The sequence below is a fragment of the Anomalospiza imberbis genome, chromosome 13 (assembly GCF_031753505.1).
Source record: "Anomalospiza imberbis isolate Cuckoo-Finch-1a 21T00152 chromosome 13, ASM3175350v1, whole genome shotgun sequence".
NCBI classification, from domain to species: domain Eukaryota; kingdom Metazoa; phylum Chordata; class Aves; order Passeriformes; family Viduidae; genus Anomalospiza; species Anomalospiza imberbis.
The window spans coordinates 2694036-2715538 of NC_089693.1; the positions used below are offsets into that span (position 1 = coordinate 2694036).

The following is a 21503-nucleotide window of genomic DNA, read 5'->3' on the forward strand; positions in this document are numbered from 1 at the left end:
GTCTTGAGCTCTGGCAGCCTTGGGGTGGTGACCATTCCCTGCGGAGCCCCTTCCAGTGGCCGCTCTGAAAACGTTTTCCTGACATCCAGCCTAAATCTCCCCGGGCTCATCTCTATGTCGTTCCCTTGGATCTTGTCTCTGGTCACGAGAGTGAAGAGAGCAGTGTCTGCCCTTTCTGCTGCCCCTCAGGAGGATGTTGAAGACCACAATGAGGTGTCTCAGGCTCTTCCAGGCTGCACCAAACGAGTGCCCTCAGCTGCTACTCATAGAGCTTCCCTCCCACACCCTTCCCCATCCTCGAGGCCTCCTTTGGACGCTCTCTAAGAGCGTAGTGCCTTCATGATGTGGTTAGCCTGGAGAAGACTGACAGGGGATCTCGTTAATGCATAAAAATATCTTCTAGGGTGCTAAGATGCTGGTGCAAGGGTCTTTTGGGTGGTGCTCAGGAACTGGATGAGGGGCAGTGTCCATAAATTAAAACACAAGAAGTTCCATCTCAGCATGAGGAAGATCTTTATGTTGAGGGTGGCAGAGCACTGGGACAGCTGCCCAGAGAGGGTGTGGAGCCTTCCTCTCTGCAAATGTCCCAAACCCATCAAGTCCAGCCGTGTCCATGCTCCGCATGAGCCTGCCTTGGTGGGGGGTTGGATTGGGTGATCTCCAGAGGTCCCTTCCAGCCCTAACAATTCCATGATCTTGGTGTGAGGTGGTGGAAGCCATCAGGGCGGCCCTCAGGGTCTGTGCTGCTGGTGGCTCCAGCCCCACAGTGTCGATGCTCCTGAGTGGTGTCACCCGTGGCCCCTTAACTCTAACCGGGAATTGTCCATGCTGCCTCAGTGCAAAGATAACGCAGAAAAACGTCAGGGACCGAAAGGGGTGTTGACCCCACAGCCACTGATCTGGCTCTGACAGCACTTGAAAAACAGAGTTCAGTTTCTGACTCCATGGACAGCTTCATTTTAACAGTGACAGTAACTCAAAGAATGTTTTCTTATAAACTATGGGGTCAGAACCACCACTTAAAGAACTGTCTCCTCCCATAACGTAAGTATGAAAATATTTTATCATTCTGCTAAGTACATTCTTTCTCCCCATGGGAAGATGGTTTATTTGTGTAGCTTTTAATGTAAATCACATACACAAATTCCCTGCACATCTAAATCACAGTCTATCCTACAATCTTTGACACTAGGAATTTCTGCAGCATGGGGTGTGAGAATCTCTAGATGTCCTATATGCCAGTGGAAATATGTAAATTACTTGGAAAATGGTTGGCAGAATTTTATGTCAGATACATGAGGGAAGGATCAATAAAAAAAGTGAAATTTTGTGCCACACTAAGCAGTGCTATATATATTCCTTCCCTTTTTCATGTCTGTTTGCCCATCATTAGGGTTTTCTTCTCTCAGACATTGAAGATGCCATTGTTTCCTGTAGTGGTAATAAGGAGAAAAGAATGAAAAATTGCTGTTACCAGTAAAAAAAAAGTCAGGCCATCCTAACTGGGGTGCTTACATTCCTGCACCCTGAGAAAAGGAGAATATGCTACCAAATACTGAGGTAATTTTCTGATCAGTATGCAAAAATCAAATGCTCAAAAAAACTTTACAATTCTCTATTAACTAGGGAGTCCCATGAAAATACTTGGTTTAGTCACAGGCAGTACACATCAACTCTGGTCACCTCATCTTAGTGCATAAATGAAAGGTTATAGTAAAAATATATAAACAAGATGCTAGCAAGGATGAAGGAATGGCTTGTGCTTGAGAAGAGATTAAAGCTCCCAGCGTGGTTCATGTTGGAAGGTGGCTTGGAAAGAAGGGAAGGTGAACAGTCTGACTTATCATAAACAGGGAACAATTCGTCATTGCACAATAACTAAGTGATTACAGGCACTCATGGCTGTCAGGCCCCAAACACGAGCAGCACTGTTCAGCACAGAGTGTAATTTCAGGCCTTATCTCTGATGGTGAAAAATTTGACCTCATAATATCTCACAGGCTAAAAAATACTCATGGTTTCCAGAGGCAGTGAGGGCGATTGCTGGAAGAAAGGCTGGAAGGAGATGTCCTGCGTGGTGACCGCAAATACCAGTTCTCTGAGGTCTTGGGTGAAGCCCTGGATTCATCACCGACACTTCAGAAAGGCCAGCGATGTACGTGCATGTTGGGATTGCCCAAAAGTTGTGAGTTTGAACCCAGAATCCAGCTGCTGCTCAGTGTTAATTCCCAGGTATCAGATCCAGGCACTGAACATGTCACCGTGTGTTGAGTTTCACCTGCTGTTCCTCCAGGACTTAAGCCCAGAGATGGATTCTCACTTCTGGCTGTAGTTAAGGCTCCTGGAAGTGTTGTAACTCCATGCTGAGCTTTTGCCAGACATATGCACAAAGTGATTTAAGTTTCATTTGCAGTGAGTTTTTGAAGTGGACTTAAATTCCCTACAGTACACTTGCTCCCACGTAATTCATCCTTGGCTCTGCTATGACAGCACATTTCAAACACATTATGGCTGTTATTCATTATTATGCCTTCAACGCAGTGTTTCTGAATTTTAACTGAAGATTTATTATGATATAAATTTTTTCAGAATGAAAGCAACTATCTGATTGTTTCACAAAAATAAAAAAAATAAAAAAATCTGGCTTTCCTGCTGCATTTGAACTCTGCTTTCCTACATGGAAAGAAAAAAAAACTCCAACCCTGAATGTTTAGTTATTCTGTAACCAGGCATTTCAGGTCAAAGACACTGAAGGGATCAAAAAAGATAAGCAAAATTAAAACACCAAGGTCAGACAAATTCTTCCCAAGAATAGTGAAGACAAATCCAAGGAGGAAACAATACAAATCAGGTCTTATCTCCGCTTTGCTTCCTGGCCAAAGATGCTGAAAGTGTCTCCAAGAAGTGAAAAGATATCTCCTATTAACCAGTGCCAGTGTTGTCAGGAGAGACACAGAATCAAATACATCCTCGCTGGAGAGGAGCACTCCTGAGCACATCTGTGGTTCTCTGGAAAAGGAGAGGATTACTGGGCACAAGAGCCAACTTTAACCAGTGGGGAACTGGTTTTATTTATGTGTACATCATGCTGAGTCCTAAACATATCTCAGCCACCTACCTGCATCCTGACCCTGGATATATACCAGGCCATTATCAAGCCATGTAGAAAATTGGGATGAAAAGGAACTTTCTGGGGTTTTGCAGTCACGGTCCTTATGTTACAGTCACCTCTTCGCCATGGCCAGTGTCTCCATCCCTCTACTCGTAGATTGTTCTGCAGGGGCCAAGTGTCTTCTTTGTGCTTTCCCAAGGCCAGAGGGTTTGATTGTAAGACCACTTACTGCCCTATCCCTGTGCACCCTTTCCCTGGCAACAAAAAGCTCCCAAAGATGCTAGAAAAGTGTTCCGCACTGTGGTGGCACTTCTAAAAAGATCCAGCTGGAACTGAGAAGGAAACACAGCACGATTTACCATGTGGTGGGATGTCCTGCCTGGACATGCCTCCAGCTCTTGTTTCCTGGGGGATGCGTTTCTGAGCTCTCATCTGATCGCTGCCAGGCTGAGGCTGAGCAGTGAAACAACTCTTGTTTGGGGAGCACACGTCTGCTGGGTGATATATCACAGGGGCTGCCCAGGGAAACTCTGGATGTGAGATGGGATTCAAAGGATTAATCACAATGGAACAAAGCTTCAATGCCAAAGATCATAGAATCATAGAATGGCCTGGGTTGGAAGGGACCATAAAGATCATCTCATTCCAATACCGTTGCCATGGGCAGGGACACCTTCCACTAGACCAGATTGCTCCAAGCCCTGTCAAACATGGCCTTGAATACTTTATTTCAAGCTGAAAACCTCCAAGAACAGGACAAACATACAGATACTACACTCACCATCTGCAGTTCAGCTGGAGCTAACCAGAGCTAGCTGTGTGTCCCAAGCCCGTCGGTGAAGTGCCTCTCTCTTGCTTTGTAGTGTGCAGCTCCATGCATGAATCAGGTAGTTCAGGGGGGAGGAATCCTCCTTTCCCAGTGTGGCTGTCTCAAAAAGTAGCACATCAGTCTGCAGAGCCTCTTAGCAGACTATTCACTTAGCCAGGCATTAACAGTACCTGTGAAACTGGGATGGCAAAATCTCTGACTGGTGCTTCAAGCTTTGCATGCAAAGTTGTTTGCTCTGGTAAGATGCTCTGACAGCCTTAGAATGGCCATTCATTGAAAAAAAAAAGAAAAGAAAAAAAAAAAGGATAATATCTGCTTTATCAGGACATGCTTCCTGTATGCAATGAGGACTGAGCCAAGCAGAGTGAACATTACCATTTTTTTTAACTGCAGGGTAACTTATTACTGAGTGTCATTCTACTCAGCGTGCTCTTTTAATACTGATTATGCCAATGACTTCAGCAAATAAACTGGAAGTTGCTACAGCTCATTCTTTGGCAAAAGGTCATTCACCTCGTGCTGTAAATGGTCCCACTAAAGAGGTGTGTTTTTTCAGGGGCTGGAGTGTACCTCACCTGTTGAACTGGCCTTCACACATGACTCAGGAGCAGAGTGAATCACAGCTCGTAGCATACCCAGAGCAGGAGCACAGGGAAACTTGTATCACCACGGTGCTCGGAGGAGATGTCTTCGGATGACAGGGCTTAAAGAAGAAATGTAGCTTCCTCCCTGCTGGGAACTCCACGTTTCTGGTGAGTTAGTAGAGATTAACGGGCATTCCTGCTGCACTGGCTGCTGGGTTAATTTATAGCTATCTGTAAAGAAAGGCTTATTTGTTTATTCCAGTTAGAAAGCTTGAATCCTTGGAAATTTTTAGTAAAGGCAGACTTTTTAGAGAGACTGTCTGAATAGCGAGTAAGAAGCAGGCTGAGGTAACTCCTGCATATTAAAGCAGTCAAAGGAAAATGTGTAATATAACTTAGATTTTCTCTTTAGCTTTTTACTTTACAGAGGTTAAAAAATAGCACAGACTGCCTTCTTGCCTTAATATTTTAAACATTAAACAATTCCTTGTGTTCCTTAATGGAGCTCAGACCTTAATGTACCTTTATAAACCATACCATCCATTTGCATGTCCGTGGTGTGACATTGTATATATATCCTCCATGAATCCCAAAGACAGGACATCCCACTTTAATACTGTATTTGAAATAACTGTCCCATTTTAATGCAATCTCCTAAGATAGGACAACCACCAGAGAGAGTCTGGATGATAAGAGGAGACTAATTTAAAAAGACTGAGATATTCTGAATGCATTGTCCCATACTGTGTAGTGAGTTTTGAATATGGAGCCCAGAGGGACATTATCATCTCAACAGAAGCTGTACTTGATGGTCTTTCCGAAAGATTTCCCCCCATCTTTACTTAAACCAGTATAATACGTATCTAAAGACTTCTCATGTGCAGAATGAGGGCAAAATGTGTCTTGGTGAGCAACCGTGAATATCAGAGCTGACAAAAGCCAAGCACAGGGTGGTTTCACAGCACCACGTGCTGTGCCCTGGCTGCAAAGAGTCCACGTGCAGCTGTGGAGGTGTGTGTTCCTATGTTCCCACATGGCACAGTCCCCTTGCTGGATTATGCCATCCTTTAGAGCACCAATCCCTCAGCTCTGCCTTCTGCATGTGATATGTCCCAGATCTTGAAGGGCTTCCATTATGAGAAAGGTTTTTACCATTTAAGTTCTGGGATCAATGCATAGAGCAAAAAGCAGTCTCTTGACATTTTCCTGTAATATCTTGAGATTTCATTGAATGCTAGCAAATTCCACAGATCCACAGGAGGATTTGAAATAGCATTGTTGTGTGGTTCTTTGTTCCTGGAATACATAATACTGTACAGATTTTGCAGCTTTTGATGTTAAAATCCCATTTGCAAGAAGAAAGAAATTGCAAAGACGTTCAGGAGTCAATATAAACTCAAAATAACACAGGTAAAATGTTTCTTGAGAGGCACTGGCCTCTTTGTTCTTTCTGCCTCCTTCCATACGAGCATAAAATGCATGAACTGTCTCTCATTTGAGCTTCCCCTGTTGTACCCAAGCTGGGAAGCAATGTCAGAAAGGGTCTTGGGTGCCTTCAGAGGGAGAGGAGAGCAAAGTGCAAACTGGGAGTTGCAGAGGCCTGGATCTAAGGGCTCATCCCTGTCCATCAGCCACCAGAGTCACTGCTGAGATGTGCAGGCAGGGGAGCAGTGGGGAAGAACATCCCCTACGCTGTCCCAGCTGCTCTCGTGGAGCAGTGCTTGCCCGCTCTGGGATGTGGGCAGCAGGGCAGAGCAGCTGTGTGGGAGAGGCTGAAGGAGATGCCTTTAACAATCTCTTCCAGGCTGGAAGATCCAAACTCCTCCAAGCATGTCCAGCCCAACTGTGGGAGTCACTGTTTTCTTACTGGGGAAACTGGTGGGTTAGGCAGAATTCTGCTCAGTCTCCGCTGGAGTAGACACACTGACCTGAGAACACTTTGTTTTGTAGCTTTCATGAATGAAATTAATTTTGTTAATGTGATTTAGATGTAAAATATCTCTAAAATAACAGAAGTTTTAAAGTCTTTTACTTAAATGTCCTGTTAATGCACAATTAAGTGTCCATTCTGCTGCTGTGTTTTACCCACAAAGTTCTGGCCTCCCATGTGTCTGGCGAGATTTGGTTGCTGGTCACTACCTGAGGAAGCAGTGAAGTACTTCCAGCAGCTTTCCAGCATCCCTGCTGTGCACAGACACCAGGAGGAAGCCCATAGCTTATGAAACACCTTAGGGGAAAATCAGCAACATGCTTGTCAAATAGTCCTTTTCGAGCAAATGATTTACTCAGAAGCCTTGCACAGCAAGATTTAACACATTCAAGTGCCACTTCTTATTAGGGTGTAGCTGACTTGAAACTTATTTTCATTGGCACCAAGACCTTATTTCCTCCTTTGTGAGGGGTGATCCATGTAAAATAAACTAAAGGTTACCTGGATGGAAGGGTAATTGGCACACCTAACTGCAGGGAGCAGCTTTACCCGTTTTTTCTGAAATACAAAGTGGACCGCATACTTGAGAGTCCCCTCCTCAAAGAATTGCTAGCAGGTGGTTTTCTGGCAGCAGGGAGTAAGCCTGAATGCCTGGTAAGCTATAAAATGTGAACTTTGAATTGTGAAGACATTGAGAATGGGGGGGGGAAATAGTAGCAATCATTAGGTCTATAACCGACAGGACAAATGCTTCCCTGAGGAGTCAGCAACAGTGCTGTTGACACGCCTGGCACAGTGGAACATGCTTGGGAGCAAGTTTCAGACAGCACCAGGCCACACAGCAAAGGCAGGTAAAAGCTGGGAGTACCAGACTGATGTAAAAGTCTTCATATAATAATTAATGGCCTGTGGGGCCAGAATGTCTGAGGGATGCATGTGTGTTGTGGTGTCGCTGACCTGCCAGTGGGTGATGGCCAGCGAGCAGTGGGCTGGGAAGAGCCACCTCAGTGTCTCACCAAATCACAGTGGACAGCCAGGAACCCCTGCTCAGGGCAGGTCCCTTCCAAGGACGCTGAAGACCTAATTTGGACAAGCAACCATAAAAGTTGGATTGATGCCACTAATAAATGAGGGACTAAAGGTCAAGGAGGACTTTCTGTTTCCCTGAGGGATGGGAGACACCGTAGCCTCAATGGCAAGCCAGCCTTGCCTCCTCCTGGAGCCCAGCCTTTCACTTCCTCATCTCCACACCCATATTCTGCCATCCATGGGTTGGCAATAGGTTGTCACATGCAAAGTATGTGTTCTCTAGGGATTATGGCAGGGGAGCAAGCAGGGAAGCTTTGTTAGCTGGGGAGGGGCTGGCTCACAGCAGCTGAGCTCACATCTGTACAGGTTCACCTCGGCAAGGGGTTCAACCCGGGCAGCAGACGCTGTGCCAGACCCCCTCTGCTGTCACCTTGGTGGTCCAGGGATTTGTGCACCCTGTCCTGGCAGGTCAGACTCATGTTCTCAGGAGGAAACAGATGCTGAGGTAATGAGGTCCCCTCTCTGAAAAGAGCTGGAGTAGGGAGGGGAATCAGGTTCTCTCTCAACTCCATAGTTTCTCTGTATTTTGCAGGCATTTCCACACTAAAGAAATACTGTGAAGGCGTGATCCATCCCACCTGCATATACAAATATGAAGTTCTTCTGGATAATCCCATTTTTCCTGCTGCAAGGTACAGTCTTGGCTTAAAGGATAATGGTGTGGGTAAAGTAGGTCACATGTGCAATTTCCTTAACTTCCTGGAAATACAGTTTCTTTCTTTCTATGGGTCTGTTTTCCACAGTATACACCGGCAGCAGCCTGACTGAGCCAAGTAAAAAGTTGCACCCCAGTTCCAGAACTGGGTGTCATTCCCATCTGCATTCTGTGTGTATGTTGAATGCTTGGGGTTGGCCACATTTATATGTTGGTTTCTTTGCAGACACTGAAGCTTTTTTGATAAAAGCAGCCAGAGTCAAGTTGTGTATACAAGCCAGCCTGATGAATAGGAATTTATTGCTGGAGCACTGCGGTCCAGAGTCAGATTTCCAGGACTGGTCTTGGCAAGACAACTCTTTGGTTGGAATTGTGGCACACAGAGCTGCCTCTCCTTGGTGGGAGATGAGGAATGTGGAAAGGCCCTCTCAGCATTCTGAAGTCATTGCAGCCCTGCTGCCTCACCATAATGGGGTCTGCAGCCAAAAACACTCTCCACTTCCCAGTGCATGAGATCAGGCTCAGGGCTGAGTTCTGCCTGCTTGGAGAGATGTGCTGGGCACCCTGGGAGTGAAGGGGAAGGTCACTTCCAGTCTGAAGGGCTGCAGTGACTATTGCATCTTTCTCTTTCCACCACAGCTGAGGCAGAGCACAAGTACCTCCCAACCACCCTGGCCAGCACACACGTGGACGAGCACACAGCAGGCAACGTTACCCTTCCACTGGGCTTGGAACTGGAACAGCTGGAGGAGCTGCTCTGGTTCTTCCGCAGAGAAGACCGTAAGTCCCATTGGTGCTCCTGGGCTGAGGCACAGTCCTTGGCTGTTAACTTTCTTGCCTAACAGAGATGCCTGAGGGCACTGCCTGAGGAGGTGATTTACCCCAGACACACAAACCCTCAGTCTTGCCTCTGGAATAAGCAGGCCATAGGTGAGGACAGTCGGGAGGCTTTGCTGAGATAGTGTCTCTGGGGTTCAGCCTCTTTCCAGGCAGAGCCTGCCAAGAGAGCAAAGGTCTCTTGTGATTTTGGCAGGGTGGAGGGAGCAGATTGACATAGCAGCAGGTCAGCGTCATGAGGATCAACTTCAAAGCTACAGAAATCAAGGACAGAGCATCTTGGGTGTCCTCAGAAAACCCCTGGCCAGGCTTTATGGGTCACACTGTGCTGCCTGCTAACACTGCCTCTCTGCTTTCCCTCAGCCTCAACATGGAATTATTCCATTCTTGCGCTTTCCCTCGCGACCATGATTCTGGGTCTTGTTCTTCTGACCATTAACATTGTGCGAAACAGGTGAGACAGGAAAATTTGAGAATCTTTTGGTGTGTGGTGGTGCCCTGAAAGCCTCCCGGGCAAACAGACACAGAATTTTGACAGGGCAGGACAAGCCCTGAGTGATGGGGAGAAGAGCAAAGACAAACTCCCTTTGAACCATTTTCTGTTATAAAACCTTGCCTGATGCCTGCTCACTTTGTGTCACTTGGAACAAGCCCCTTCTCTGGGCCCTGGATCAAATAAAGGTCTGCAGAGCTCTGCCCAGCTCAACAGGGCTGCTGGGAGGGAAGTGATGATAACTGTGGTGTGAGGTGCTCTCCCCTAAGTACAGGGGGTTTGGAGCAGGACTCCCAGCCGATCCACATCCCCACACAGTTCCCCGGTTGCTGCACAACCCTGCAGCTGAGAAGCAACTCGCTGTTTGCTGGGGCTCAAAAACTTAGCACTGTGTCAGAGCTGCCGTCTTCAGACGAGAGAAGAGCTAACGCTGCGAGCCTGCCTCGCTCTCCCTCTAGTGATGGCTGGCTGCGTGCTGCTCCTGGCGTCAGGAGCTGGGTGCTCTCCAAGTGTGAATCCCACAGCTGTGTCTGCTCAAACACTTCAGAGCACTTACCTGGCACAGCTCACCTGGTGGCGTTTGCCCACAAGCAGCTGGCGTGTTCCAGGAACACGGTGTAAATTGATGGCTGTGACCCTCACCAGGATGGGTGTCCTCAGACGTGGGCTGCACTTGCTGCTTCACTCTTGTGTGTCCTTGTTGTGCCTTCCCTGCAGGAAAAGGAAGATCCTTGTGAATGGAGAAGCAGCACAAACCACACAGGAGGCTGACCTCGATGCCAAGCAAGCCCTGATGCCTGTGCAGGAAAACAGCCTGGCTGAGCCACTAAAGCAGCAGCCAGGGCCCCAGGACCAGAGAGCAGGGGATGTGATGGTCCAGTGGAAGGACGGGACTGTCACGTCCCTGTACACAGAGATGTCTGAGGAGGCCATATAGTGGCAGCTGGAATCAGCCCATTTAAGCCTTAAGGAGGGTATCAGAATGTCTCAATTCACAGGGGTGCAAGTTTAAAAATGCAGTTTAGCCTGGAGAAAGAAAAGGGTGATACAAGAAAGCAGCAGAGTTGCATATGCAGGAGGGGCCCTGGGCTCAGCTCCTGCCTAGCTGATGTTCCCCCACTGCTCTGGCTGCTTCCAGTCTTCCCTCCAGTGCCATCTTCGTCTGCTTCCTCAGGTGCTGCAAACAGGTGGGACCTGAGCCAGGGAAGTAAGTGGGAAGCTTGGCCTGCAGTCAGCCAGGGAAAGCACCCTCACATCCCATCAGAAAAACAGCAACACTGAAGCTGAAACATTTTTATTCTTTTCAGAATCCTCTTTATTAAAATACTTTCCAAAGTGGTTGATCAAAATGCCATATTAAATGTCTCTGTCAGTAAGGTCATATATATATATTTATATGGCTATATGTACAAATATACACATGGATATTTTACTCTGCAAAGTAACTCCAACTCCAGGGAGAAGCAGAACATTTAATCTGATAGAGCACCTGAAACCAAACATCCAGCCCTTGACCCTGGCTCGGGCACAGGTAGAGCCTGGTCTGCTCCAGGATGCCCTTTGTGTCCTCCACTGGCCACGTGTAGAAGCCATGAAATAATTTAGGACATTATTGGAATCAGTCTTTTAAACACAGGCTTTGCAGACCATGTCCTTGTCAGCAAAGCATCTCTTTCAAAGCCTTTGGAGGGGGATGCTATAGTGTAAAAAGTTGAGCAAAAAAGCAGCAATTTTGGTGTGACTTAGCTTGATGTGTGGGTATCAGTTTCAGGCCACCTGAGGCCTTTAAGCAGCTGAAACAGTATCTGCACCTTTTTTATCTGGATTTAAAAAAAAAATAAAAATTCCTCCTACTTATTGCTTAGTTGGGGACCTGTGGGATGAACGAGATGTGCCTCCATGCTGGATTAATGATTAGTTCCTCATTCCTGGGCTCCTGTAGCTGTGGGCCAGGTGCCCAAGCTGGCTGGTGGCCATGGGGTTGGCCCATCCCCTCCCAATGGTATCCACAGCTCTGGCTCCTCTGGGAGCTGCTGCATCCTCACAGAAAACTGGGCTGGCCCCAGTGGCAGTGGCAGTGGCAGGACAGGGTGCAAACACCACAGCAGCACCGGGCAGGGGCAGGCAGAGTGATGCCACAGCCCATGTCAGACCCTTGGCACTCTGCCTGCTCGCCAAGGTGCCACTGCTGGCTTTGCCACAGCACGGAGACCGGGGCCACCATCTGCCAGCGGCTGCTGCAGTGCCTGTGAGTCCATCATGGAAGGTCCCAGCTGCTGTGGAGCTGGGGGGATGGATGAGGGTCTCTCTCTCCCTCTCTGCAGCCCACAGGGATGTGTCCTAAAATATCTTGAAGCCTTTCAGCAAGGTGAGCGTGGGAGCCTTCCTTTTGCTCTGAGCCCGCGAGGACTTGACGGTGACCAGCTTGGCCTGGGCCACCGAGGGGATCTCCTTGTAGTTGACAGGGGAGAGGGTGTTGAAGGTGCAGGTGGCCAAGCTGTGGTGGGTGGGCAGGGCCACCGGCGTGGCCAGGGGCGGGCAGGGCCGCTCCTCGGAGATGAAGAGAGGCCTCATGGGAAGGTTCCACTCCGCCTGGCGCCGCACCTCCCGCACGGCCTCGTGGAAGACGTGCTGCACCCGAGCGAAGTCCTGGCATGCTGACACCTCATGGAAGAGGCACCCAAACCTGCTGGCGAGGGACATCCCTTCTGCTGAGAGCACCTGCCTGGCGAGAGGGGAGGGGATGGGTGCCGGATCCCTTGGGGCACAGCAGCCACCCGAAAAAGGTGCAGGTAACAGATCGTGCATCCCACACCTCCTTCCCAAAGAGCACCAAGGTAGCACCTGCCCATCCCTGCCCTGGGACAAGCAGGTACATGAGTCCAAAAGAGTTTTGCCATTCTCAAAATCCCAGAGTAATGGTCTCTTTGTGTCCCTGGGGAATCCCACAGCTTCTCCTGGGAGGGATGTGTTCCAGGAACCCAGGGGTGAGTGTGATGACAGTGCGCTGGGAAGCAAGGAGGACGAGATGGGGCAGGTCCTTGCTGTGGGGAGGGGGATACCTCCATCGTGGGAGCAAGAGGGTTCCAGCAATGCACGTGACTCAGGGACCCGTGGGACCGCAGAGCAGCACAAAAGGCCAGAAAAACATATTGGGCACATCCAGTCCTGGCAGTGGGGCTGGAACTAGAGGGCTCCAGGGAAGGGAAGGGCATGTCCAGAGGGGCTCCTCTGGCTCAAGCCCTGCAAGGGATGGTGACGCTGCCTCATCACTCAGCCAAAAAACATCCTACTGAAAATATCAACGGGCTCAAAATAAACACATCAGCCCTCGGGCAGGAGAGCAGAAACTTCAGGGATGTGGGAGGATGTTGCAAATACTTATGGGGGTGGAAATACCCGTGAAGAAACCAGATTTGGGTTTTGCATCCCAGCAGGAGGGATGGGGATCTGTGAGCTCTCCCACGGGGAGCAGGCAGCCTTACCGCGTGCCCGGTACCTGTACTGCTCCATGTCCAGCTTGTTCCCCAGCAGGAGCACAGGGCAGCGGCGCTGGCAGCCCCGCGCGTGCAGGGCGAGCACCTCGAGGTAGCGCTGGCAGCCCTCGAAGCTCTTCCTGTTGTCGATGCTGTAGACAACCAGGAAGGCGCTGGCCCAGCACAGGTAGCGCTCGCAGTTCCCGGGGCCATCCTGGGGGTGAGAGGAGTGGCTGAGCTGCAGTGCAGTCATGGTCAAGCCATGGTCCAGCTGGTCATCACCTCCACAATGCCTTACCTGGTCAGCAGTGTCCATCACCTTCAAGAGCACAGGCTGCTGGTCCACCAGCTCCTCTGAGGAGTAGGTGTCCTCTGCAAGAAGAAGGGTGGTTGTGAGGATGGGCTGGCACATCCTGTCTTCTTCAAAGCCAAGCAAAGCCCAGGATGCTTGGGACACCATGGGAAAATTTCAGCCCTGATGAGGAGCATCCTCCACCAATGCCTCCCACCTTACTCCTTCCTGAGACAACTTTATTTTGGGGGAGTGGTGGTGATGTTGCTGGGCAAGCCTGGCTAGGATCGCTTATTTCTCCCCACGTGCTGCAAATGCAGCTCCCACAGGAGAGGGAGGGAGGGGAAGGAGCTTGGCACAACAATCACTGCACCCAGGGCTCAGCCCTTATCTAAAAGCCATGGCCTGATGAGATAAAGCAATATGGAGGCTTGACATGGGACTGTTTCCCAATAAATCAAGCGAGAAGAATAGTCCTTTCTTTTGGAAGGAGGGCAGGCAGGGAGAGCAGTTGAGCCATTCCCCCAGGAGAAAGATGCTTTCTTTGGGCCAGCTTTTAACGGATGTGTTTCGGAAAGGTTTTGACGTGGGAAGATGAAACCACATTCCCAAAAATATCTGAGGAAGAAAGGATTTATCCTTCTTTCTAAGAGTCACTGAATTATTAGGGGCTGGAGTTGGTTCTTGGACAAGGTCCATATCTCCTTAATGTCCCTGATAAATCATTTATGGTTCTTCCCCACAGCCTGGAGTCAGGCCTAGGAAAACAGTTATTAATTTTTCAAATGAGTGGAAAAAAATGCCCAGAACTGCTCACTGCAAAACTCAGCCCCAGGGTAGCCTGCTGTGCACCCATCCTCATTTCCTCAGCCTTTTCCCTGCCCAACAGACATGAGATGCTCTTCAAAGAGCCTCAAGAATTCAGCTTTTGGTTTTTTGGGGGCAATGCAAGGAGCCAACGTTCCCATGGGAAGTCCCCTAGAGAGGGCACTGCTTTCACCTCTGTTTTCGCAGTTGGTTTTGGGTCAAATCCAGCCCTTTTTGTTGTTTTTTATATAATTTTAGGTGGGTTGTTTTTTCTTTCTCCTTACATGCCACATTCATGGGAAACGTGGGAGATGGGAAGGATGCTCCATGGGATAAGAACGTTGTGCCTTACTTACCCAAGTTGGGATCATATTCACTGATGAACCTCTTGGTTAGAAACTTCACGGTCAGAGCTGCAGGAGGTGAAAGAGGCAGGTGAGGCAGGTGTCCCCTGACGGCACCCGGCAGCTCCCCGATGCCCTGCCCTGCCCGTCTCACCTGACTTGCCGGCCCCTCTGCACCCCAGGATGGCCACGTTGCACTCGGGGAGGGGACTCGGGGGCGGCCGCTCGGTGCTGGCTCGGGGCTTGCCGAACATCGAGGACATCCTCGGTCCTGCGGGACAGAGAGGGGGGGCATGGAGCACCCGCTGCCATGTCGGATGGGGACCTTCTCACTGCCTGGCCCGTGGGTGTCCCAGCCTGGGGGAGAGAAGGGCTCAGCAGCACCAGGGTGGGAGATCCCCTCTCTTCCATCCGCATCCTGGAGCCAGGCTGGCATCCTCATCCCACAGTGGCGGCCAGCACCCCACCGAAAGAGAAGGACCCCCCAGCCCTCTGCCCACCCATCACACCCCAGAAAGAGAAGAGAAACGCAGCCTCCCACCTTAAAACCCACGGCCGGAGGGACGCGGGGTTCTCCGTGAGCGCGGGGCCGGGGCAGCAGCGGCCCCTGCACGGCCGGGGCTGCGATGAATGAGGCAGGCGGAGGCGAGCGCGGCTCCCGCTGCTCGGGCTCCAGCCAAGCTCCTTGTAAGGAAAGCTGCCACGCCGCGGGGCTGGACACGCTGCCCCGGCCACCCCGAGGACGGTCCCCCCGGCAGAGCACACGCCGGCACCCCGAGCTCTCCTGGCTTCGGGCAGGGACCCCCGGGCCCGAGACCTGCAGTGCCTCGGCTTGGTGACCACCTCGCCATGTCCCGGTACCTTCGTGAGCCCTCAGCTCCTCGCCGTGTCCCCAGCAAGCCCAAACCTGGTCCCTCTGTCCTGTCTGAGGCCGGCGAACTCATCACCCCTGCGGCAGGCAGGAGCAGCAGCCGGGGCTGCCCGTCCAGCCATCCTGCGCACCACCTGCCCGGCTCCTTCGGACGCAATAAGCACTGACGCCTTCTGCTCCCGGCAGAGGCTTTCGAGGCAGAGAAATACCCTTTTCCCAACCAAAAGACTCGGTCCCAAGAGGAAGAGGGAGCCCGGGGAGTACTCACCAGTGCCCGTACCAATCCATCAGCCGGCACCCAGTGGCTCTGAGCCCGAGTAGGTGGCGGAGGCTGAAGTCAGCGTTGTCATGGCGATCACAGCCATTTGGGATAGGGCTCAATGCCCGGGACCACAGGATACGGCCCCTGGGCCGGTCCCCAGGGACTGCGGGGGGGCCACAGCCGAGGCTCGGGGACAAGGCTGCTCCGTGGCCATGCGGGGCTGCTGCGCCCTTGGGAATATTGCCCGTTAATACAGGCAGGATATTTTTAAACCCTCCCAAAATAGTCTGGGAGTGTGGAAGTCCCTGCAAGCCCCAAGGATGGGGAGGATGGGGATCATGGGGAAAACTCCCCTGTGGGAAGCAGAGCCCCTATGAGGACCCTTTACCCCAGACCCCCTTTGGTCACAGGTCTAGGGTGCTTAAAAGCAACTGGAACTAAACATGGTATTTTAAGCTGGATATCCATGAGGATCGGTGACAGTGGCCAAGTGCAAAATTCTCCCATTCTCCCCTAAACTCAGATTTTTTGGGGAACCTGCTGTGGCCATGACTCTGAGGCAACAGCTTTGCCATCATGCACTGCCTGGAAAGTTCCCAGCTGCTGGGATGAGGGGGTTAAGGAGGGAGCAAAAAGACCTTCCACAGGATGAGCTGCTCAGGTTAAATTATTCCTCAAAAGAAAACACCATCTGCAAACTAATCACAGGTAGTGATGGGGAGATCCAGGAAGGAGCCCTCAGGTGAGCCCTGATGTCAGCCTTCCTTGGCACCCCATGGCGGAGCTGAAATAGAACTTCTAGCCAGAAAAATCTGCGATTAGCACACAAACAAATGATGTGCCACAAATAACACTTTTCCTCACTCTCAAGCTCTGTGTCAGTAAACAAGGGTTTATCTCTTCCCACAGCCAGGTGTTAAGGGGAGCTGGGCAAGCCCTGAGGCCAGAGGGGAGGTTTTTTGGTGACAAGAGGTTGCTGCACTTCCTTTTTCTCACCATGAGATTCCCCAGGTGAAGCACAGGCTGGCTTATGGCTCCTTGCAGCTGGGATGGATGTCGCAGATGCTGCTGCCACGGGGAGGGTCACAAAGGAAGGTCTCTCCCTGCCCATGGCAACACTTGAGGAACAGCCAAGCCCCTTTCCCATGGCCAAGCTGGGTGGCAATGAGATTTGCTGATGTTGTTTACCTCCCTGGGCTGTAAACTCCACATTTTAAAGGAAAAAAAATAGTGTGGCCAGATGTTCTTCCCAGCCACACAAGTGTGTTGCCCTCCCCAGGTTGGGGACTGTTCCTTAGGGCATCATAAGGAGGATCCCTGAGAGGGGAGGGAGCAAAACCCGGTTTCTCCTGAGTGGCTGGGCATGCTCCATGGGATGAGCCAGGCACCTCTGCCATGCCTAGTGCTGGCTGGCGACACTGGAACCCTGCCTGAGTTTGGGGGGGCAGCTGAGCCTGGTAAATGCCTTTGAAGGGCCCTGGTCACGAGCTCAGCTATCTTTAGCCCAAGGTATTTATATTACAAGGCCGCCGGGCAGTGCAGCAAAGGCATCAAAAGGTGGAGAAGGCCGGAGGGGGCTGTGCAGGGGCACGGCACGGAGGGGCATCGGGTGCTCCCCCACCCCTGAGAGCTGCTGAGGTCCCAGGCGAGGATGACCCCAGAGGAGGAAGGTTCCCAGGCAGGAACCCCGGAGCGGGTGCGTATCCGGGTGGAGGAACAGTCATTCTCAGTGGAGAAGACCTTGCTGGTGGAGAGCAGTGAGTACTTCCGTGCCCTCTTCCGCTCGGGCATGAGGGAGAGCACACAGGAGGAGATCGGGCTGGGGGAGCTGAGTGCAGCCGGGTTCCTCGCCATGCTGCGGGTGCTGGCGGGCGAGAGGCCCATCCTTGGCAGCGAGGAGACCTTCCAGGCAGTGGAATGTGCTGCCTTCCTGCAGGTGAAGCCCTTGGCCAAGTACTTGATCCACTCCATCAACTCTGACAACTGCATCCTGCTGTACCAAGCCGCTGCCATATTCGGCCTCCTGGATCTCTTCCACTGCGCCGCACTCTACATCAGGGACAGCTATGCTGAGCTGGAGGAGTACCTGGACTGCCTCTCCGATGACCTGCTGGCCTATGTGGAAGCCCTCCTACCCAGCACCTTTGTGGCAGTGGGAGCCCACACACCCACCTTCGAGTTCTTGGAGGACCTCTCCAGGACCATCTGCTACCTGGACGAGGAGACCAACACATGGAGGACCCTCTCCTGCCTTCCGCTGAGTGCCAGCACATTCCTAGCCGGCATGGCAACCATGGATAATAAGATCTACATCGTGGGTGGCGTCTACGGGGCCAACAAGCAGGTGGTGGAGAGCAGCTTCTGCTACGATGCTGATGCCAATGCCTGGAGCGAGTTCCCCAGCCCTCACCAGCTGCGCTACGATGTCAGGCTGGTGGGCCACGAGGGCTACCTCTATGCCATCGGTGGCGAGTACGAGAAGATCTCGCTCAAGTCCGTGGAAAGGTACGACCTGGCCTCCAGCACCTGGACGTTCGTCTCTGACCTGCCGCAACCGAGCACGGCAGCGCCCTGTGCCCAAGCCTTGGGGCAGATCTTCGTTTGCTTGTGGCAGCCACTGGACACCACTGTCATCTACGAGTACGAGACCCAGCAAGACGCGTGGCTTCCTGTCACCGAGCTCAAGCGGCACCAGAGCTACGGGCACTGCATGGTGGCCCATCGTGACAATCTCTACGTCATGCGCAACGGCCCCTACGACGACTTCTTGCGTTGTGTCATCGACTGCTTCAACCTGACGTCCCGGCAGTGGAGCGCCCTGCCCGGGCAGTTCATGAACAGCAAGGGAGCTCTCTTCACCGCCGTCGTCAGGGGTGACACCATCTACACCGTCAACAAGATGCTGACGCTCCTCTACTCCGTGGAAGAGGAGACCTGGAAGCAGAAGAAGGAGCGGGCAGGTTTCCCACGCAGCGGCTCCCTGCAGACCTTCCTCCTGCGGCTGCCAAGACGTGACCATGACATTGCGACGTAGCTGGTCCCCCATCCCATGTCAGGATGCTCACCTTGCACATGGCCTCAGCTCTGCACTCACTGCTGCCCTGGGCTCCTCTCCTCCTCCACGAAGCTGTGCTCAGGTCCAGGGATTCATCATGTTGGACCTTGGAGGTGACACTAGACCCTGCCAGAGGGAAAGGGCAGCTCCTGTCTGCCTCTTCCTGCCCTGCACGGGCACAAAGTCCTGTTATCCATGAGCTCACAAGCCAGCTGTGTGCAGGACATTGTGGCTTCTGCAGAGGACAGATACCATAGAGATGCAAACATGGGATTTATTTATTCTGACTGCACTCTGAGGGTGTGCAGCATTACACCTCCTCTCTGCCTTGATGGGAAATCATTCATTACATGTCGGAATTAAAAGGAAAGCTATAGAAAAGCTTCTCATTACTGTGTTTTTCATTTACGCTTGAGTTTGGGTTTTTTTTTCTCTCGTGCTTCTGAAGGAAAATACCTCCTAACAGGGATCTGTGTTGTCAGGACTTGCTTCTGCCCCAAATGCTTTTTCAGCTGCAGCTCAGTTTCAGAGCCTTTCGTGGGAGTGCAGTTCCCACAGAGCCCCGCACTCCCCTGGGAATTCTCTGTGGCTGCAACGGGGTCCTGGGAGGAGGAGGGGAGATGGGGAATGAAAGAAAGCAGCTCCTGGGCATCACGTGCTTAATGTGCCAAGGGTTTTCTGGGACCTGGGAAGCATCAATCACCCCCCTCAGGCCCCAGCACAGACCCAACGGGGTGGCAAGTGCTTGCTCTCACCAGAGACTTGCTTGAGCCAAGTCAGGGTCTTTTGAGGACATGGCAAAGCTTGGCAGTACAGAGAGTGCCAAAAGGGAATGAGGGCTAGGGAGTCATTACATGGTGACACCAGGCTTGCAGAGCTCCACAGCCAGAGGAGCTGTTCCCATCTGATCCCACTACCTGGTGTTGAGGGTTCACAGCCAAGCTCTGGGGATGGCTGGGTAGCAGAGAGGTCTCCTTTGTGACCACAGAGACCAGGGCAGCAGCAAACCCAGACCCCAGCTCAGCTGGTTTCCCATCCATGGGGCAGGCTTTGGGCTGCCTGTGCTGTCCAGGCTGGGAGGGAGTGGAAGGGATACCAGCTGGATGCCTCAAATATCTCCGCTGCTGATCCTCGCCAAGTTCTCAGCATTTTCAAAACAGGTTCCCGCATTTGAGAATAAACCCACTCAATGCAACTGCAAACCAAAACAAGGCAGAAAACCCCAGCTTGCACCCACAGCCAGATGGAAAACCACTGGATGCACCTTGTCCCCATTTGCTCTCTGCCACTGGGGCAGGCCACCACCCCAATGTCACCCATGAGGGGACTGCTGCCCGTGGAGCTGCAGGTGGCACGGGGGAGGCAGGGGACACTGACAGACCCGTCCCAGCTCTGCACTGTGGGCATTGTGAGCTGAGCAGCATTGGTGGAATGTTACAGCAACCCATCAAATCAAAACATTGTCCCCTTCCCAGACAAAGCCAATTAACATTTCACAGAATCCACAGAATTCTGTGAATTAACATTTCACATTGTCTTCTCCTGAGAGCAGCACATGGAAACATGTTGCTTTAAAACAATTTTAAGCTGAACAAACAGCTTAAACATCCATTAAAATGAAGTTAAAATAATTCTGTTACTAAAATATTTATGTTGGGCTCCTGTGGCCAACCCTAGACCACAGAACTTGGCAGGCTCACCCCTACCCTCCAGCTCCAACACCAAGTGATACAACCTCCTCCTCACCTCCACATGCTGCTTCTTGGCAGTTCAGGGGTTTACAAAGATATTTGTCAGCAAAATGCAAAAGGTTTTAAGATTTAAAGTGTAGCACTTGAGTGAAAGTGTGAGTCTTGGCAGGCAGCTGAGTATGGCATGGATGCTCCCCAGAACCATTTGTTGCATCCATCAATCCAGACTGTGATCCAGAAAGAAAACCAAGAAAATTTAAGGTGCAAAGGGAGGAAAAAAGATACATTTCTTACCTCTGCAAGAAATGATCCAAGATCCAGGACCAGCAAACCACTAAGGAGGGCGAGAAGCTGCTCAGCCTTTGCACAGTGAGTTGGCACAATGCTGCCAGTGTGCTTTGCTCCACCAGAATTCAGCACCACTGGCACCAGCACAGCACCCTTATCTTCTCCTTTCCATCCTCACGGTGTTTGCTCCGCCAAAGATCACAGTTGGAGGCGACGCGATCTGCCTAATCACAGCTTAACCTTTTGCAAGTCTCGTTTTTAAGGTGACATCATCTTGGCAAGGGGGAATGTAAGGAAAAGCTGTCTGTAGATGGACTTGCCTTATATGGGCTGTATCAAAAATAAAAGCTTGTATAACCAAGGGAAAGCAGGAGGAAAAACAGGGCTGGGAGTTCCAAAAAGAGCCTGTGAGCTCCCCAGGAATATCTCCCTAGGACATGCAGGGTGCCACATTTTCTGTTTCAATGCCGTTAAAGAAGGGCAGGAAAAAAGCATCCTTGGGGATGGATGGGTCAACTCCCCCAAAACATGGATGCCAAGTTTCCTTGTTGCGTCCAGGCAAGAATGAAGGCAGCCATGGAGAGCTGTACCTTCCTGTTGTTGTCTGGCACCGACCTGGAGATCCAAGGAGAAGGGACATAGTGTTTTACCTTGATGGCAGCACATTGCACTGGGAGATTGTCTGGAAGGGTACAATGGAAAATGGTATGAATACAGCTAAGGATTTTCTCTGCTGGGTTGTGCCAGTTGGCATGCTGACAGAAAAAGACAAACATGTTGCAGAAGAACCCCCCAAGCATCTTTACTCAAAGAAATTACATCTGTTTCTAATTCACAGGAAAATAACATACTTTATGTGAAAACACTGTCCACTGTTCCACTGCCAAG

General features: G+C 51.1%; 3 protein-coding genes across 8 annotated transcripts; 2 read left to right on the top strand and 1 right to left on the bottom strand.

Annotated features, from left to right (window-relative positions):
• Nucleotides 1-821: 821 nt before the first annotated feature.
• On the top strand, nt 822-11386 carry SLC51B (SLC51 subunit beta). 3 transcript variants are annotated; one of them, XM_068203600.1, is made up of 7 exons: nt 822-1044; nt 2026-2232; nt 4498-4693; nt 8077-8176; nt 8839-8979; nt 9400-9490; nt 10247-11386. In XM_068203600.1, exons 4-7 carry the CDS (start codon nt 8137-8139, stop codon nt 10464-10466), a joined length of 492 nt encoding a protein of 163 aa, XP_068059701.1. In that variant the 5' UTR covers nt 822-1044; nt 2026-2232; nt 4498-4693; nt 8077-8136; the 3' UTR covers nt 10467-11386. The 3 variants fall into 3 exon arrangements, with proteins under 3 accessions (XP_068059701.1, XP_068059700.1, XP_068059702.1); XM_068203599.1 differs by having other exon boundaries at nt 822-2232; XM_068203601.1 differs by lacking the exon at nt 2026-2232.
• Nucleotides 8837-21241, bottom strand: RASL12 (RAS like family 12). Of its 4 annotated transcripts, XM_068203598.1 has the most exons (7): nt 15588-16028; nt 14603-14719; nt 14461-14517; nt 13304-13377; nt 13015-13219; nt 10086-10240; nt 8837-9195 (listed from the first exon to the last, which is right to left on the bottom strand). In XM_068203598.1, the coding sequence occupies exons 2-7, from the start codon at nt 14709-14711 to the stop codon at nt 9025-9027; spliced, it is 771 nt and encodes a 256-aa protein (XP_068059699.1). In that variant the 5' UTR covers nt 14712-14719; nt 15588-16028; the 3' UTR covers nt 8837-9024. The 4 variants fall into 4 exon arrangements, with proteins under 4 accessions (XP_068059699.1, XP_068059697.1, XP_068059696.1 ...); XM_068203596.1 differs by lacking the exons at nt 8837-9195; nt 10086-10240; nt 15588-16028 and adding exons at nt 10821-12254; nt 20622-21241 and having other exon boundaries at nt 13029-13219; XM_068203595.1 differs by lacking the exons at nt 8837-9195; nt 10086-10240 and adding an exon at nt 10821-12254 and having other exon boundaries at nt 13029-13219; nt 15588-15830.
• On the top strand, nt 16210-18981 carry KBTBD13 (kelch repeat and BTB domain containing 13). The gene has a single exon (XM_068203591.1). It carries the CDS (start codon nt 17233-17235, stop codon nt 18613-18615), a length of 1383 nt encoding a protein of 460 aa, XP_068059692.1. The 5' UTR covers nt 16210-17232; the 3' UTR covers nt 18616-18981.
• Nucleotides 21242-21503: the final 262 nt, after the last annotated feature.

Bases quoted from the DNA above. Each gene is read 5' to 3' on its own strand.
- RASL12 (XM_068203596.1), bottom strand. From the start codon at position 14,711: ATGTCCTCGATGTTCGGCAAGCCCCGAGCCAGCACCGAGCGGCCGCCC. The intron at 14,518-14,602 runs GTGAGACGGGCA...CACCTCCTGCAG, and splicing joins CAGAGGGGCCGGCAAGTCAG to CTCTGACCGTGAAGTTTCTA. The intron at 12,255-13,028 runs GTACCGGGCACG...CCCTCTCGCCAG, and splicing joins CTGGACATGGAGCAGTACAG to GCAGGTGCTCTCAGCAGAAG.
- SLC51B (XM_068203599.1), top strand. From the start codon at position 8,137: ATGAAGTTCTTCTGGATAATCCCATTTTTCCTGCTGCAAG. The intron at 8,980-9,399 runs GTAAGTCCCATT...GCTTTCCCTCAG, and splicing joins GTTCTTCCGCAGAGAAGACC to CCTCAACATGGAATTATTCC. The intron at 9,491-10,246 runs GTGAGACAGGAA...CCTTCCCTGCAG, and splicing joins ATTAACATTGTGCGAAACAG to GAAAAGGAAGATCCTTGTGA.
- KBTBD13 (XM_068203591.1), top strand. From the start codon at position 17,233: ATGACCCCAGAGGAGGAAGGTTCCCAGGCAGGAACCCCGGAGCGGGTG.